The 19,095-nt window shown below is 39.8% G+C and overlaps 1 protein-coding gene across 1 annotated transcript; it reads right to left on the bottom strand.

The window, feature by feature from the left end:
- Window positions 1–1,071: 1,071 nt before the first annotated feature.
- On the bottom strand, window positions 1,072–17,547 carry LOC121952881 (RING finger protein 145-like). The gene is made up of 12 exons (XM_042499738.2): window positions 17,363–17,547; window positions 12,618–12,869; window positions 9,942–10,050; window positions 9,428–9,519; window positions 8,356–8,591; window positions 8,010–8,185; window positions 7,695–7,835; window positions 7,337–7,519; window positions 7,002–7,149; window positions 6,593–6,715; window positions 6,188–6,421; window positions 1,072–5,393 (listed from the first exon to the last, which is right to left on the bottom strand). The coding sequence occupies exons 2-12, from the start codon at window positions 12,799–12,801 to the stop codon at window positions 4,743–4,745; spliced, it is 2,277 nt and encodes a 758-aa protein (XP_042355672.1). The 5' UTR covers window positions 12,802–12,869; window positions 17,363–17,547; the 3' UTR covers window positions 1,072–4,742.
- Between the last annotated feature and the right edge of the window lie 1,548 nt (window positions 17,548–19,095).

Below are 19,095 nucleotides of genomic sequence, written 5' to 3'. Positions count from 1 at the left end.
GCTTAAAATTTAATTTAAATTACTTTTCTCGCAAAAATTACACACACACACACACACACACGCACACATACACACACACACACACACATATATATATATATATATATATATATATATATATATAAAAGCATTCAATTTCATGCACCCTAAGATTTTTTCATATATGTCCGATCAGGTAAGATTGAACATCAGAGGTGTATCTGAAGTCCTGTATTTTTTTTTATATCATAAGAGGCTGTCAGAATACTCAAATGCACTAATGCCATTGCAATAAAAATGTAACTTTAAAGCAGAACAGAGCATTATAAAGATCCTTTAATCTACCCAAATATTAAAGTGTTATTTTGGAGATTTCAAAAAGTGAGAGTAAAGCATAACAAATAAGAAGAAGAAAGCATAATTAAATAACCTAATAATACAGACACATGCAGGCGCCCGACAGAAGCCCCTTGACGAACAGGAACAACATGGAAGATTAAAGAGAAACACGATATAAATCCACTATAAACTCACCGCTGTGCACATTGAGTCCCTACAGTACTGTGACAGAAATAGTGCTCTGTGTGTGTGTGTGTGTGTGTGTGTGTGTGTGTGTGTGTGTGTGTGTGTGTCTCACCAGCGGCGGTTTGGCTCGTGGAACGCGTCCCACTCAGTCTATAAACAACACAACAGCGCCACCACGTGTTTGAGCCGTCCAACTTCACGCGCACTGATGCACCAACAGACCAAACCTGAAACAAAATAAACCAAAACATTATTCTAAAGTGAAAATCATGTTATTCTTATTTTTATGTGTCTCTGTGTTGATAAACCATGTCTGCAATAGTTTTTTTCCCTTTCATTATTGAGCAAAAAAGCTGCTATGCATTAAAATACCTCTAACTTCTAAAAATGATATGATCCATATTTGATTAATTGCTTATGATTTACAAGTCTAAATTTAAATACCTGCTTCTCCTATGACTAATAATAGCGAATACTATTTCATGTCTAGAAAAGTGCTACTACTGCACTATTACTTGACATAAAATTACATAATTTACTGTAAATCCAATTAAAATAAAGGCTGAGTCCAGAGTGGATGGTTCATTTTATTTCTGACATTCAATTTTTGTAAAATAACCAAGGCAATGCCAGGCAGAAAGTCCAAAACCAACCGTGGAGCGTTTTAACAGAATACAACTGGCATTCAGAGTCAGGTTTTACAGAGCAGTTCCTAAATGTTTGTGTGGAAAAAATGATCAGATGAAAGAAGAATGAAACAAAACCGCTGGGCATCTCAGTCAGAGTCGCCCTAAACATGATCAAATATCATCCGTTTGTCAGAGGCAACAGTACCAGACAGCAGTGCTGTTCTTTTCTAAAATGCTCATTAAAAGTGCATTCAGAAGAGAAATATGTGGTCAGAGAGCTCTGTGGAGGCTATAGATTCCATAACATTTGCTACATTTTCAGTGTTACAAAGATTTTGTGATAAATTGAGCCTTAGAAACATGAAGATTTCAGATGAGATTGACTTCTGCTATATTAGCTATAGGTATTTATATTTAAATTCAACGAAGGCAATAATAAAATAATCACCTGTTTCAGTACAAAAAAATAACAGAGCATTTAGGTTTCATTTGATTGTTTTTACAGTGTTATTTTTACCAGAAAGTCAATCAAGAGCAATAATAAAACATAATTTATGTGTTAACTGACATGAATTGATGGTAAATTTACTCTTTTACAATTTTAAAACACACTAAAGCTCACAACAAGAGCTGCTGTGTAAATAATAATGTGGAAGTGAAGAGTTCATGCATTTGTTTGGCACAATAGCTCACAGAAAACTTGCCACTGATGCATTTTACATGAAGTCAATTCCACAGCTGAAATCTCACAGATGCACTGGAAGGCAAATAATGCAAAGATTGAGAAGCATAGTTTTAAAATATGTAACATCCATAAGCTTTCTATGGTTGTCAGGTGAACGGGTTTTATAGTCAGATATTAAATATTAAGCTTTGATTGCCTTAAAACATTTGATGTTAAACTGTCCCAGACAGCATGGAAAGATATGTCACAGTTCATAGTCGGGAGAGTGACCGCAACAACTGCAAGTTCTCCAACATGGAGTATAAACTGAGCAAATACATCTGGAATCAACAGCTGGCAGGCTTCTCTGACAGTTATCACTTAATACTGCAATGCAATTTCACATACAGTTGCCAATGACTCATCTTGTGGAGCACGTGACACCTTCTTGTGCAGGTGATCTCTCTGCTTGACCTCGTACAGTGAAAACTCAAGTGTGTATGAGGCTTTTTAAATCTTTGTAACCATTTCGTCAAAGTCTCAAGGAATGGAGCTGATAATAAAATGAGTCGTTCAAGAATACATAAAGTCCTTATGTTCACCTTTCAGAGGAACATGTGCAAAATACATCAAACTCTACATTTCATCTCTTAAAAAAAATAAACACAGTTAAACATGCGCTGGCCCGGTTTGATCCTACATTGATTATGTATTCATTCTCAGCCCTGCAGCCAACGCTTTCCAATGTCCACAATTAAGTCATTCATAGTAATAAGACCTTTAGTAATAGTGGTAGTTAAGTAATACTGTTAAGGGTTAACTAGTGCATCTCCTGTTCGTCTGCGCCATGCTGATCCCACTCCTAACAGTAGAGGGCACCAGAGTGATCACACCAGCTTGAGGACGCGTCATACAGACAGGAGAAGCAGTAACACTGGCTGGTCTCACAGATCACAGGGCTTGGTTTCCCCTGGAAGCTTCTTAGCCAAAATTTGTCCTTGTTCACAGGCGTGTAAAGAACAATCGAACCACTAGGAAGCTTTGGAGAAACCAAGCCCTGATCTTATTTATATATCATCACTCCTCTGGTTTAATATAGATGCCATACAGAGCAACATTTATATACATTACACACAAACAGGTTGGGCTGTTTCCTCGTACACAAACACATCAGAGGGTATTTGGTTGCTGACAGCCACAGAACAGCTTTGGAGCGTTGCTAGTATAAATGACATTAGTGCAAATGCAACCCCCCCACCCCACCCCAACCCCACCAAAAAAGAAAAAAAAAAATGCAAAAAAAAAAAAAATGGTAGCAAGGTTGGAGCACACTGGAGACAAACAAATAAATGCTATGGTAACAGTGGCAGCGTGCAATCTCTACAAACACTTGTGCATCAGAATGCCGCAAGTTTTAGTCTTTCTATAAACACTCAAGACTCTTCAACACGCACGCTTCTCCAGGTGCAGTTCAATTTGCTAAGCACAACAGCTGACTGAAAGAGTGTGTGCTAGCATATGTGGAAAAAAATCTTTCCTACCAAATGGCTCAATTTGCTGGTAACATTTGATGAAGTGAAGTGACTGAGCAGCAGAGGGGTAGTGAGGGTCTTAGAAAACAGGGTGCTTTGATGTGATTTGTTTTTAAAGGAGGTGGATGGAGCGAGGTGATTGGCTCCTGAGTCTCTGGCTCGATGGCAAACCTGGGATGGACTAGTTACATGTGACTGAAAGTGTTTGTGAAGTCAGCTGAGCTCAGGAAGATGAGTGCGGATGAGTATCATAAATGAAGGGAAGCCAACGACAACAAAGTTTGGGCTCCGTGCCGGCTCTGTGGGCAAATTAACACTCCACATTCTCACAATGCCGACGGTTCAGACACAAATACTGTGGCATGTTTTCTCCCTCCTCTGTCTTCCTCTCAGTCCGTCTGCACTGCGGGCTGTCTTATAAAGCAGTAATGTAAAAATGATCTTAAAAATAACATCTCTTTAACAGTAATACAAAAGTTTGGCGATGAGGAGTAGAACTGTTTTTGCTGGGACCAGCCAAACAAGTATGATTCAAATATAGAAGCACTATAACAGAGAAAGCTTGACACATGAAATGAATGAGTTCTTTCACGTGAACACTTTGATTTGTTCACACTGTAACACTTAAATAGACCACACCATTTATCCTCTGCTTAGCACCAGGCTTCAGGTCACGTGGTGGCCTCAAGAAACAACATTCAGTAACTGTTAATCATCAAAACACAAAACTACTGTCACCCAACAGTGAAAATCTGTATCAAAACCAATGGAGAAATCTGTAGACTTTATGAAATGCTCTGTCTTTGTCGCTGTAAATTTTCGCCAGCCCATCGAGGCTCTCTAAACCTCTAACCCATTTCTCAAAATATCATGGCACATACAGGACTACAGAGAAAACCCAAATACTATGAAATGTACAGCGAGGAGAGTGAAGCTGCACAAACAAAGGCATGATGGGAGTAACCATCACATGAAATGAGAAGGACATAAGCATGATTTTAGAAATGTCATCAAAGGCCTGATATCAATGTGAAAAGCTAGGAGTGACGTGTTACTTCAGTTTCATTCAGGATTTCACATTTTGTGGACATGATGTAGGACTACCGATAATTTTTGAGATGAGATTACTGCTCTCCCCTTTTTGTGTTGAACAGAAAATGAAATCATTGCTTGAGTGAAAGTTAACTTAAGATAAACTGTTCCAAGACAACTGAGTAATAGATGTCTGCTTAGAGATTGTTTTAGATTTTTTTCTCTCAAAATTGATATGGAGAGGTGTGGAGCTGAATTTCAGAAATGATGGGATAGCCAACCGCTGGACAAGTAGAATATAGGCAAAATATTGGCAGATGGAGTATTTAGATTGTGTGTTTATGTGTGCATGCACATATGTCGTGTGTGTTACAATGGGCCTCAGAGGCTGCAAGGAGGAGGCGACTGTTCCTTAGAGGAAGTGGGCTGGTCAAGCTGTGATGATGGACCAGTAGATGACTCCTGGCTGTCCAGTAGGAAGCTTGGGTTTAGCTGAGGAGCAGGTTCAGGGTCAGCAGGGGTCATCTGTGGCTGTGAGGAGGAGGAGAGAGATGGAGGAGAGGGCGACGTGTCCGTTGTGTTAGAAGGAGAGAAGGCAGACGAAGAGGGATGATCCGTGAGCAACCGGCTCTGAGATTCAGTCACAAGTAAGGAAGGAGGAATAGAAGAGGAAGATGATGACGCTGGCGTCTTGGCCAGTTGTTGGGGAGTCGAGGGCACACCAGATGAGGAGGAAGTTTCTCCAGCTGACATGGCAGGTCCATTATCTCCCTCCTGCTCTCCTGCTCCCTCCTCCTTCCCATCATCTGAAACAGTGTCATCTCTCTGCTTCTTATTAGCTGTGGCTTCTTCCTGCCCTGCAGGGCTCTGATTGGCTGCAGGGGCATCTTGGTTTGGGACAGTGGTGGTTGGTGATTGGCTCTTGAGTTGTGAATGACAGAGGGGGCATGTCTCCTGGACATAAAGCCATTTCTTCAGACAGCCAGCGTGGAAGAAATGACTGCATGGAGTGATCACAGCACTGTTCATGTCCTGGAAGGAATGAGCACAAACTCACAGTGTTGTTATGTTTCCTTTGACATTTCATTTTTTTCAAAACCACTTTGCTCTGTGTTAAAGGAATGCTTCATCCCTCAAATGATCATTTATACATGCATTGTTGAACTTGTGTTACACTGACTCAGTGAGGAAAACTTGAGTTTCAGCTGAGTTTTAACTACTTTAAAACTCAGCTGAAAGTAAAACTGATCTGTGCTCTCTTTAAAGCCAGAATCCTTTGGCAAAAACTGTTATTTTACTTTGCTGACCATGGGAGCAGCTGCTGCATCGCTGCCTCGATCAGTTAGTTAGTTTGTGTTATTGTGTGTCTTTGGCGTTTTAAAGGGTTATTTCGGCTTCACCAAAGCCTCACAATAAACACAATCAAAGTAACTCGAGGCAGCAGTAGATCTGCAGCTCCCTTGTTCAACAAGGTAAAATAACTGTTTTTGTATATGGAGTCCAGCTTTGAATAGAGCATTGATAATTTTCATCTCCAATCAGTTTTAAATAAAAACATTTTAGCAAAAATGCATGTGTTAGGGCAGTACCAAGCACACGGCTGAATAAACAAAACTTAGATTAAAATGCACTAGTTATTTGAGTTTGTAAACAGATGTTTTGATATACTTTTGCTGTTCTTAAAACGAGGTGAATAACTGAGGGCAGAGAAGTGTTCCTTTAACATGTATCAAATCAAATTTCACATTAGCTGAGCTTTAATTTGAGGCCTGAAGTAGCCATGTACACTCTCCAGATAAACACAAAGACAGAAAAAAAGCTCATACCTGGTAGCAGATAGCACAGATGTCGTTATACTGTTCCAGCTGTGTGTTGCTGGCTGTGGGGAGGCTTTTGATCTTGTTTACAGCATCTCTCCTGAGCAGGAAGCTCTGCCAGCCCAGCTGGGCTCTGAGCCAGACGTTATAGTACGAATGGACCAAGATGATGGTGCTGCCCATCACACTCCACTCCCCGAACACCGTCTCCGACACACCGTAGCACACCACACACACCGCAACCTGCCAGGGGAGGGAATTGGCAACAGTGAAGTAAAGAAACCTCAATGCCATATATATATAGTATACTACATATGTAGTATTTTTTGTCAGCGTTGCCACAGCTTTTGCCACTTGTGCCTTCTTGTTTGTGCTCCCTCACGTTACTGTATACTGTCCGTGCATGACACTCACGAGGAACTCCAGTAATCTGTAGGTCCCGTTGACACAGTAGATTACTTCATCCATGTTCTCTACTGGAGCCTTTCGAAACTCCTCCACCATGAAGAGAACGTAGATCAGCAGAGTGCCGAGCACCTGGAGGTGACAGAGGAGAGAGTCTCAGCAGTCGATAATTAATCACAAAGAATAGATGCTTCAGGATTCTCAAGTATGCTATTAAAGACAAGATTGCTATTATGGTCTGTCTCTATAAATTGAGACAAATTTGGTGCAATTACATCAATCATGATTTTATTTTCTAAAACATTTAAACACAAAAAAAGTCCAATGGAGGGTTGAGTGTTTTTAATAGTATTTGTATACTCTGTGTGTGTGTGTGTGTGTGTGTGTGTGTGTGTGTGTGTGTGTGTGTGTGTGTTACCTGCAGTGATGTGAGGATGGAGGAGGATATGATGATGAGCAGCCAGAAGTCCATGTGGAAGAACTGACAGATCATATAGGCCATGTAGGCTGGAAAGATCAGCAGGAACAGACACAGAGACACAGCTCTGAAGTGCTTCCACAGGCTCCTTGGGGACAGACAGAGGAGGGAGCAAAAGACAAGACAATCACCTTTGTTTGTAGTAACATGGGCATTTTGTTCCCACACATTCAGCCAGGGAATTTTCCTCCTTTTCTAAAACATTGCCGTTGGCACAAAAATGTACAGTAAATTCACCTAAAAAAATGTAAAAGTATACTGTTAATTTAGTTTACTTGTCTCTGGATGCTCCCAGGGCCAGCACTATGGGGTCAGCTATCTCCAGCATGGACTGCAGGATGGAAGCAACAACAATGAAGAGGATGATGGAGAGGAGGAAGGCTCGGTGGATGACCTGAAGCTCAATGAGGCCGGTCTGGACAGCAAGGATCAGCAGGGTGATGCCTTCTGTCATCCCTCTGCAAAAACAGACAGGAAAGAAACATGCAAAAGTGTTTAAAAGTGTAGGCACATGTCAACACGCACCATTAACAAACCCCCCTCCCACACCCACCCACACACACACACACACACACACACACACACACACACACACACACACACACACACACAAAGACATTCACGGTGACTGACCTGTGCATGGTGTTGTCATTCATAAATGCTCTGTAACCTTGCAGGTAGAACTTGCAGAGTGTGAGAACTCCCAAAGCTATGAAGGAGACGGTGAAAACCAGACCCAGCAGGGAGTACGGCGTACTACAACATTCTGCAATACTGAGGACGTGGAGGGAGGGAAGAAGGACAGTTAAGAATAGTTACAAAACCGAGCAAATAAAAAACTCACTGTATTTTCCGAGTAACTCTGCTGATCTTCAAAACACACTTTAAAGACGCTGTGATGTACAGTCTAGGATGCCCTGCACTGTCTGGCCAGTGCTATCATCCCACCTGGTAAGAAAGAGGAAAAGAAGCCTCTCCCTTGAGGTAGGCTGGTCTCTGGTGCTGAAGTAGGAGTAGATCTGCAATGCGAACAGCAGTAGCCAGAAACACATGAAGAGAACTGGAAGGACCAGCTGGTTCCACAGAGACATACCCAAAGCTAGCAGCCCGTACACTTCCACCACCTGGGGGACAGAGGAAGAGAGATACAGAGATGGCGAAGAGAGGGGATGGATGTAATTGGGACAAAGACAAAATAACATTAATATTACATGTGAGGAAATCTCTCGGGACCACTAGAGCTGAAATCCTGTAATAAAAACTGCAACATTAGGCCGAATAACTAGTTTATTACCTGAGCCAGCTCCCTGTAGGCAGTCTTAGCCAGGTTGTATGGTACCAACAAGTTAGAAGCCAAGAAGTAAATGACCTCCAGGCCTGTGAAGATCATGGAGAATTTATTGATGAAGACGATGGTCTCCAGAGGAACCAGACACAGTCTGGCCACCAGAGGGAGGAGGTGAGCAGAGAAAAGCCAAATTCTCTTGGTCTGCATCACACACGAACATAGTGTACACACCACCAGCTGACCTGAAAGAAGATGAAAGAAGATGAAGCCAAAAGAACATGGACATACGCACATACACTTTCATATTTAGCAGCCTTAACCCCCCACCCCCCTCTCTCTCTGCAGTGTTATATCTTTGTCATGTAACTGTTATTTTTGCTTTCTCAGGCTTTCACTGTGCAGTGAAATCAGCACTCAGTATGGTCTATTTATAGCACAGGAGACTCCATATCCACTCAGTAAGATGAAACCAGGTCCTATGGACCCAGGAACATAGCAACTCAACTAACATTTTCCATTTTAACAGAGATCAGCTTTCATAGTACGAGGGTTAGAAGATGGTGATCAGTAGGATTTATGCAAAGGGCAGACAAGTGATATCACCCTGAAATGATGCTTTTTACGAAAGGCAATCTTTTCTTTTCACCATACTATACAAAAAAAAAAAAAAAACAAAACCTACAGATGTTGATCTTTTTCTAACATCTCCTCTAAATTGGGATCGAGGCACAGACAAGTTCCAGAGCTACAACTCTGGTAAGAGATCAGTACCTTCCTTATGGAGGATGGATTTTTGCTGTCACAGACACTGTGGTTTAAAGTAAGCGGCTCAGTGTAGTGCACAACAACAAGTGACAGAAGATCAGTCTTATTCTTTTTCAATACTTTTCTAGATTTTCCAGACACATGGGCACTCTTGATCAAATCAAAATAAAATAAAATAGTATCCTGTGAGCTCAGAGAGGAGCTGCTGAACCAAATCTACCTGCCTAAGTTTGGGTTTCGCTCACGATGCGTTCATGCCTTGTAATGTACACCATACACGTGTGTCTTCATGTGATCATGTGCAATATTATACCTATGAGTGCAGTGGTGAATCTGTTCATGGAGAGAGGTTCCAGGTAGACAGGTCCTTCATAGCCAGACTCAAGTTCACTGCGGACATAATCCCTGACAAAGAGAGGTTGAAATGCTCAATTTACAGGGAAATCTATTGTGACTTAATATATACACCACAAACTCAGTAGCTCTTGGTATATTTTTGTTTGGTAAATGCTCAGGAAAAGATACAATACATTATATCATGCAGATAATGCTAAATAAAGGCTTTGGTGCCTTTGCAAATCTAACAATGACAATAAGCCGTTATAGCTGATAGTATGGCATAAATGAATTTTGTATATCTGACAGAATATAACCACCCATGCTTGAAATGACACTGTTACAATTATGCATCAGGTTTGGAATTAATATGGGCACCAGGTGCCACCGTGAACTTATTTTATCATACAAGGCATTCGCTAGAAACAGAGCTCAGGATAGCTGCATCTTATCATGTCTACTAGTGGATGTAAATCTGCATGTGTGTGTACCTTGAGACTTGGTGACCAGCAAACAGCAGCAGGGCCGTAAGGACATATAGATAGAGTTTAACCAGGTGCTGACGAGGCAGAGTCAAGAGCACCAAGCTCAGGATGTAACCTGTGATGTTATCAAACAAACAACCAGAAAGAGACAATCAACAAAAACAGCACAAAGTAAGAAGTGACAATAAATGCATTATAAAAGCATCTCATCTGTGTGTTTTTGTGTGTGTCTGTGTGTGTGAGAGAGCTAGAGAGAGAGAAAGGGAGACATAGAGACAGAGAGACACATAAGTTTGTTATGTAATTGCAGGAAGCTATTTTTGACAGTCAATCAAACAGTCACTGCTGCCAATAGGCTTATCGCACAGCAGTCTACTTCCTGAAACCCTGCCCGATAAAACTCCTCAGTGCATAGCAACAGTTACTTTGGTTTTACTGCCTCGCTCCCCTCTTACATTCTGTCTGTCCACCCACAGCGCTCATCAGCACATACCAAGCCTATTGGCTCATTAACCAACTGCAGCCAAGCCTGGCAGCACACAAACACTGACGTATGAAAACACACACAGAAAACTCAACACCGTGATTTGACCTAGCTAAAAGACAACAGGCGAGCAGCCGGACCATCAGACTTTGCTGAGTCAACTTCTCCCTCACAGCGCTGTAGCTGTCTTTCTGAGCTCCTGTGTCACTTGAAATACACCTGACTGGCTTCCTGTAATGCAAAGACCTTGTTTTCTGTTTTCATGATAGGCTCTGTGGTAGAGCTGCAATGATTAATTGGTTAGTTGCCAGAAATTCAATGGATTTCATACATATAAATTAATAACTGATTGACTGTTTTGAGTATTTTTTTTTAAAGAAAAAATGTTTAAAATCTTTGACATCAGCTTTTTAAATGAGAATAATTTCTGGTTTCTTTACTCCTCTATGACAAACAATTGAACATCTTTGCAATGTGGACAAAAGACATCTGAGGACGTCATCTTGGAATTTAGGGAACAATCATCAACATTTTCGTTTACCTTTTTCTGACAGTTTTTCAATCGAGCAACTAACTGTTTACATGGAAACAAAGAAAAACTTAATAGAATGTTTAATGGACAGTAAAAATATTGTTAGTTAAAACCCTAGTCTGTCGGTAATCTGAGGGAAGGGTTTTTATCGTATGTTCTGGGATCATGGTCCGTCTCACAAGAAGGTTGTTACCCGTTCATAAATGAATAACACCTGTTAAAAGAGTGTGTCATAACTTGGATCACATGATAAAGAGCAAAAAATAAATTAAATAACACTATGCTTGCAAACATATTCACTAATCAACATTTTACGTGGAAATTATACATCAATAAAACTGGTAACCATCGAGCTAAAGTTCAATCCAGGGACACAGCTACGAAGAGTGTTTTTGACAACACGTTTCTGCGCACTTAGGAAATGTGTTCATCACTTCACTATCTTCCCCACTGAAGTTATGTTTTTGTTAACCTATGTGCCTGGACTTCTGTACAATTTTGTAGATGGACGCACTGTCACAAGGAAGAATTTTGGTGGGGAACCAAAAATGAGATTTCCGCTATTACAAGCATGCATATATTAAGTTAACTGTATTGCTAAGAGATACAGACTTCGTTATTTTAGAAATCATACTTTAACTCAGTCAACACTAGCCCCACCGTCTCAGACACTATTCCAATTCTCACCTTTCAACGCGGCACAGTGGTACGTCTGTTTTGAGCAGATGCTCTGGTAAGTGTAGGTTGATGGGAAGTCAGTGAGGGATTATGTCCTTGTAACTGCTCTACCAGTTGTTATAACCAGGTACGTGTGGGGGGGTGGGGGTGGGGGATAAACTTAAGTGCTTGGGAATTTGGCCCACCAATTATTGAGGAAAAGTTGGATAAGAGATCAGTGTTGATGAGGTTTGGCACTCTCAGAAAGCGCTTTTCTTAGTTATTTTTCTGTTTTCCTGCTCCAACTAAATCTTTTGCTTCTGTTTGACAGAGCTACCTACACACTTGACACTGGTTTCACACTAATTCTGACTGGCACAGCTGACTCATGCTGCCTGAATGCCACTGATGGGGCAAGAACTGCACAGCTGGGGGAGGAAAACTGGTTTCAGCCAGCATCCACCTTTTTATTTTACCAAGGGATGTTTCCGATAGTTTTGGTCATACTTAACTTGCCATCGTGCCAAACAATCCCTCCTGATGGTCCTGAAATCACTACAAAGCAGTGCCTCATGGCGTACTGCCTACTACCATGTGTGAGCATTCTGAAGCTGACAGAGCTGGGTAACAAAGGCATGATTTTGCTGACTGGAAAATAAGAAAATAAACAATGCAAATCCAACCAAGAGGTTAACATAATGACTGCCTGCTCTTGACCTACTTCTAACACCAACGGAACAGGAGCCACTTTAACTGTCAGTCAAATAGTCCACACTAAACACCTACTACTGGTAATGATAACGTCACTGATAATATTCACAAGCCCGTGGATACAGCTCTTTATACGTGTTACATTATCAAATGTGTTAAACGATATGTATTGCAGTCAGCACAAATCATTTGTGCAATGTGCTTGTTTTACACTAATCCTCTAAGAAGTGTTAATACAAGGGGAATGTATTTGTACTGGACCAGGCTGTGAGTGTGTGTGCGAGACACCAGCACTAACCTACGTAGTGCAGGTAGAGTGCCAGGTATTTGTACTGGAACAGGGGGTTGTTGGAGAGGCTGGAGCGCTGGATCTTCTGGAAGAAGGAGCTGACATCCCAGCGGTACAAGACATCCAGCAGCATGATGCTTGGAACACGCAGACCCACATTGAGCACCGCCTCGACACGGTCCTTCACTGCCATGGCCTCAGGTTAACCTCTGAACGGCAGGCAGAACTGACCACTAAGACGGGATGTTTAAAGTGGATGCACTGCAAAAAAAAAAAAAAAGATGGACAATGCATGAAAAGTTGCTCAGCAGGATGCAAGGGACACAAGAAAACACAGAGAGAAGGATTAAGGAAGTGCAGAGGAAAGCAGGAGAGATAAAACAAAAAAAGAAAGAAAAAAAACAGATTTGAAGTGCATGTAAAACACACCAACTGCTAACTACTCTATGACCCACATGTATTTCTTGTCTAAGTAGTAACATTTATCATGGCTGGCATTTAAGATAAGCTGCCCAGCAACAGCCTACATTTTACTACATCTGGCAGGTGGGTAGTGTTAAATTCACACCCTTATAACCATTATTATGCATAACATTTAATGGGCCTATTGATATTTTTTGTATACCTACTTGCAGACTATCACTGAAAGAAAAAACACTATGACTTAGACAAATAATACTTATTTTGCAGACAGTTTAAGCAATGTATTCAAGATTAAAGGAGTTTATTGTCATATGCAACGTCAAAACGGCTGTTTGCACCATACAAACAAATTCTTAATTGCCAGTCTCCCTTCGCACAAAACAATTATCAAAATTTGAATTTAAGTTAGATTAAAAACAATAAAATAATATAAAGCATAAACAAAGAACTGAGTTTAAAAGTAAGGAGCACTATACCACATGCCAATATTGCAAATATTTTAAAAAACCTGAGTTTAACAGTGAAGTGCACTCTGCCTCATGCAAATATTCCAAACAAATCAATGCACTATGCATTAATGTTATATTACCAGACACATGCGTTTGTACAGATCAAGTTGTAGCAGAGTGAAGTAGTATGAATGAACATAAATACATTTTTGCACGATATAAAAGCACAAAACTAAGCAGGCTATTTTGCTAGAACTGGAGGCTTTAAAATGTGTAATATCCCGACCATTTACCACTATATTATCAAAACAAATAAAAACAAGATAAACAGCTTTTTAAATGATATAATGAACAGACATCCATAAAGTTATTGAGAACTCACTACTAGGCAAACACTAGTATATGAAGACACACATGTACTGACATACTGATAACAGCATTAACACGTATGTTTCAAGAAGTGATGTCAATGTTGACAGTTGCACTGAAAGGTAAGTGTGACTAAAACTACACATGACTGAGGAACACTCAGCAATTTCTCACTTAAACCCTTAAAACATAAATCATAAATCCACTCAGATTACAAGTTGGTGCTGAAACCAAAATTATTATTTAAGTATGCTGTGTTGCAACAATTACCTGCAATAGATTTGTGAAGTATTGGCTTGCTGCTTCCCCAGTGTTGTTGTGTTTGTGTATGGTGGATCAGTCAGGTGGAGCAGTCAATAACACCAAACACTACTGACACTACATCACTGCCTGATACAACTTAGTTTGCTTGTTGACTGTCTCTCTCACTTCTGTGTAACCTCTCTGCTGCTCACTCAGGAATGCAGGAAACAAAATCCTGGGAAAACAGCTCATCTGGAATACGATGTTGCTGCTGAGAAAACCGCAGCGTTGTTCCAGTTCTAAAGTCAGTTTATATACACTACACAAAGGTCTGTTGGCTAAGTAAAGAACTGCTTCAGTGGTCACCCACAACTATGATTAACATAGTCAAATCTATCCGTCAATTATCAATCCACGTGCAAAAGAAGCTGGGCCTTTCTGTTTGCTTCCACACACTAAACAACTGCAGAAAACATGAACAAGCAACTTTGAAAACAAACTACATGGGAACACTTTCAGGTGTTTTTCTGCAGGTGCAACTCAGCATCAGACTTGATAAATTATGCACACTTGCAAATCTGCTTATTCACATACACAGTATGCTTCCTCAGTTTTCCAAACCCTGATCTGTTTATATGTACAGCATACAAATTAATTGGAAAATCATTTACTTACAACATGTATTTGAATGTCTGTGAGTCAAATATGTACATAAATGTTGACTGACATAATTCGTTATATTAATGTAAAAAAACTTGGAAATACAATATTGCCATAAAACTGGTCATTGATTTGCAACATTAGTCTACTGCAAAGGCCAGTCAGTGATATTAAAGGGGTGTATGTAAACGGTTTTGCAAAATCTCTGATGGAAAACATTAATTTCACTGTACATTGTTGCAGTATGGACATCAGTGGACTGGGAGGCTGCTGAGGTTCTTACTGGACTGGCAAATTGGGTTTTATAATTACATTTTCCTTAACTTCTGGAACAACGCAATTTATCTTTTCAACTTTAATTACATTCATTTTCGCACCCCTTACTACAATTTTTATACTTGTATGACTATGTTTAAAAGGACATACTTTTTTTGTTTGTTTGGCATTTGTTTTTGCATGACTATTTGTATCGTTTACCTATCTATATATGTATAGCTTTACATATAATAAATAAAAAAATTCAATTTCATCAATCTGAACTTAAGAGTCCTAACTGTATGTGCACATATATGTTACCTCCTACTTTTGCAATTTTGTACTAAATGTGTTGGAGTCAACAGCAACATCAACATAACTGCACACTAGTTAAAAAACTGTACTGCTTATTTTTATACAAAATATTGCATTTCTATTTGAATTTCTTCCCTCTACTAGATTATATTACACTTGCTGCTGCAGGACAAAATTCCACAACAAAACCATCAGTTCCATCTCATGCATCAAAGTAACTAATCAATAAAGCCAGATTAAACTTCATGCTAAGCAAATACACTTAAAAAGATTACTGTGGCACAATCAAACTGAATCCTAAAGCAGGGTCCATGCAGCTTAAGGTGAGTTAAATAAAGACTGTTCAAGATGTTTTACTGCAACTCAAAGTTAAATTTAAGACCTATTTTACACAACCAAAACTGAAGGGAAGAAAAACATTAACAACATTAATTAATTATTAGGGACAATTGCGCCCAAATGTTGACTTCAACATAAAACAATATCTTTTTGGTCAAATGAAAAAGTTATATGACCTACTTCACATACAGATACCTTAACTAAAGTGGGAAAAACAATGAACTTATTATTATTGAATTATCTTGTTTGCCTTGAAAAAAGTTAATTCATTTTTCATTTATTTGGATGTTGTAAATGTGTTGCTGGTTCCTGTATCCTGATCTGCCCAACATTAAATTCTGAAAATTATTTCTAAAATACCTATTACCAATTAATTTGAGATTTCACTCAGCAATGTCAGAGAAAGATTCATAAAATCCTCGTCAATGTCTTAGCATTTCTAAGACCTTTGAAAGATTGCTTTAAGACATTTTAGTACCAAATGAGGTCTTATTTTTTGATTAATGAAATTAATGCCTATTATGACTTCGTCAGGATTTGCAGGAACCCTGTAAAGTGATGAACCACCTCTCATGGTGATCAACAGTTACTCTAAGCCAATGTTTCGGTCAGGTTAAGTTAAGATCCTGCTGCAGCTTCCCTGTTTAAACTGTCCATGGCAAACGAGCTCTGTCCTCTTTGTGTAGACTTAAGGACCTCCAATAAATCAATCATTGCTAACCAGCATCTCAGCCAGCAGCACTGGAGCTTGTTGCAAAGTCACAGTAGCATCGAGGAAAATCTGAGGAAATCATTCCACCTCAAGCTTCTGATGTGGCACTTAAGTTTCCAAGATTACTGAATAGTTGCCAATCGCAGAGTTTCCATCCATTAATACCCCTGCATCCCAGAACAGGACCCTGTTAACTTACATAACTGAATTCACCACGACTATCACTGGCCAGAGAGAGATCACTTGGCAGAATCCGAGCTTATATAACGCGACCGTCTACCACTGTATTTTTATCTGTCGTAATCCACGAAAAGCTGCGGTTGCAAAGCATGGTGTGATTGTTTTTAGCTTAAAGCGGTGTATTTATACAATCACACGTTTAACTGAAACATAGGCACTACAAGCGTCATGGATGAGTGAGTGCTGCATCGATTGTGGTACGCCATGAACTCTAGTAACCCCCTCTGTCTCGACGGAAGAAAAAAATATCCCATAGCTGTGCCGCAAAAGACTGCAACACTTTGCTAACTAGGCTGGCTTGCAAGTTGCGGTGTAATGCAAGACTGACAAAGCTGAAGAACCGGCTCGGTGTCTCTGGGTCTGATGTGTGAAGCGGATAACATAGGTCTAACAGTGTACGTGCTGTGTAGCGATGATGAGCTGCATCGAGCAGGCAGCAGGCACAGAGCCAACAATTCAAGCTAACGTAGTCAGCTAGCATCGCTGTCAGTTAGCAACTGTCAACAACCACTTCAACACAATGGGAAATAAAGGCATACTCGACGCGTTAGCTTAAGTCTGTCACTTCAGAAACCAGCGTCCATGCATATTTACATAACAGCAGACAGCGTTAGCTTACACCGTGAAGATTAGCACAGTTTCCCTCTAGCCACTAAGTCCAACTGTAGCTTAGCTAGCAAGCACACTGGTAGATCCTGAGCTAGCTATGGCGCCCAGCCAACACACACAAGAAAAAAAGGGGAACTTACATTTGAAGGACGATGTTCGCAATATGTACAACGGTTTCGGGATGCTTTTCGGGTCGGATATCGACCATTTTAACTCGGCACCGCCCGAGTTAACGGTCCTCTCGATGGAAGCGCCTCACACTTAAAGGATGCGGCCGATCCGCTCATCTCACCTAGCAGCCATTACCCTCCAGTACCGAGGGGGATGTACTGGGCATGCGCAGTATAATCGGTCCCATTAATTCTTAGGGCCTCGGACTCGCACCCAACTCCGGCATGTAAAGGTAGTTTGGGTTATACGGAATTATACTTTTACTTTTTGTGGCAGTATTTTCCAAACTGGATATGGATATTTAGATAGTCTTCGTTTCTGTGATTTTTTTTTTCATATACTTTTTTGTGAGTTTGAATTACAAAAGTGACCATGTAAATTGGGATGGTTGGGTGGAGGTCGCTCACTAACAGAGGTGGAAGAAGTATACAGATCTTTTACTTGGCCTAAGCGAGAGTGATACCTCACTGTGAAAATACTCTTTCACAATTTAAAGTCATGCACTGAAAAATTTACTTAAGCAAAAGTAAGTAAATATGTTTAGGGAAAAGTATTAAAGTGAAAGTACCCTTTACAGAGAAATCTAAAACAAACAAAAAAGTAATTAATAATAATAATAATAATAATAATAATGATAATAATAATAATAATAATAATAATAATAACGCCCCAAAGCCCTCAAAATTATTTTTTAAAAATCCCCAAAACTTATTTTTAAAAATTATAAACCTTTTTTTTTTTCAAAAACAATAGAAACAACATCCCAAAACTGAAAATTATTTCTTTAAAAAAATGATTATTGAAAAACACCATAAAAACTCAAAATTGTTTGACACCCACATAACTTAAAATAATTTAAAATGTTCATTAAAATAACTGGCAAATAATTTTCTGTCAATCCACTGATTAATCAACTAATCATTGCTTCTGTTCTTTTATGAACTGTTTGATATTTTAATTTATAGCAAAACATCATATTTTACAAACTCTTCATATGCTTTTTTTCAAAATGCTAAAATCTTCATCTGTAAAGTAACTGAACCATTCAGATAAAATAGTGGAGTAAAAAGTATAATGTTTTCATCTTAAATGTTGTTGAGTAAAAGTAAAAATTGACATGAAGAGAAAATGCTCAAATAAAGTACAAGTACCTCAGATTTATATAGTATAGTATTTCAGTAAATGTAGCTACTTAGTTACATTTGACCACTGGTCACTAGGCTGTAGTGTAGTTATGTTCCAAGCAAGGGACGTGGGGGTATGTTCCATGTATTGGTGAAATTATACCTGTTTTAATTTGTTTGTAATGTAGACTAAGTGTCGGAAGGTGAAGGTGAAAAGGCGTTGTCTTGCTGTGTCAGCATGGGTCTTCCACAGTCTAAAGACATGCATGTTAGGTTGATTGTTGACTCAAAATTGCCAATAGGTGTGAATGTGAGTGTGAATGGTTGTCTTTATCAGCTTTGTGATAGTCTGACGTCTGTCGACCTGTCCAGGGTATCTGCTACTCACCTTAAGTCAGCTGGTATAGGCTCCAGCCCCCTGGGACCCCTTACAGGGGTTATGAATAATAAATGAATGACCATCTCCTGAGCTACAGATGTTTTTCCTTGAGCCTCCCTGAAGGACTGGGGCAAAATGTGGTTTCCCTTCACCATAAATAACCATATACTACAGCTTCTGGCCATGAGAAATAGTGAGA

Source organism: Plectropomus leopardus, chromosome 15 (assembly GCF_026936395.1).
Source record: "Plectropomus leopardus strain MGB_pleo_1.0 chromosome 15, ASM2693639v1, whole genome shotgun sequence".
In the NCBI taxonomy this organism is placed as follows: domain Eukaryota; kingdom Metazoa; phylum Chordata; class Actinopteri; order Perciformes; family Serranidae; genus Plectropomus; species Plectropomus leopardus.
The sequence above is the reverse complement of the archived record's forward strand: the minus strand, read 5'-3'. Positions and strand labels throughout refer to the sequence as shown.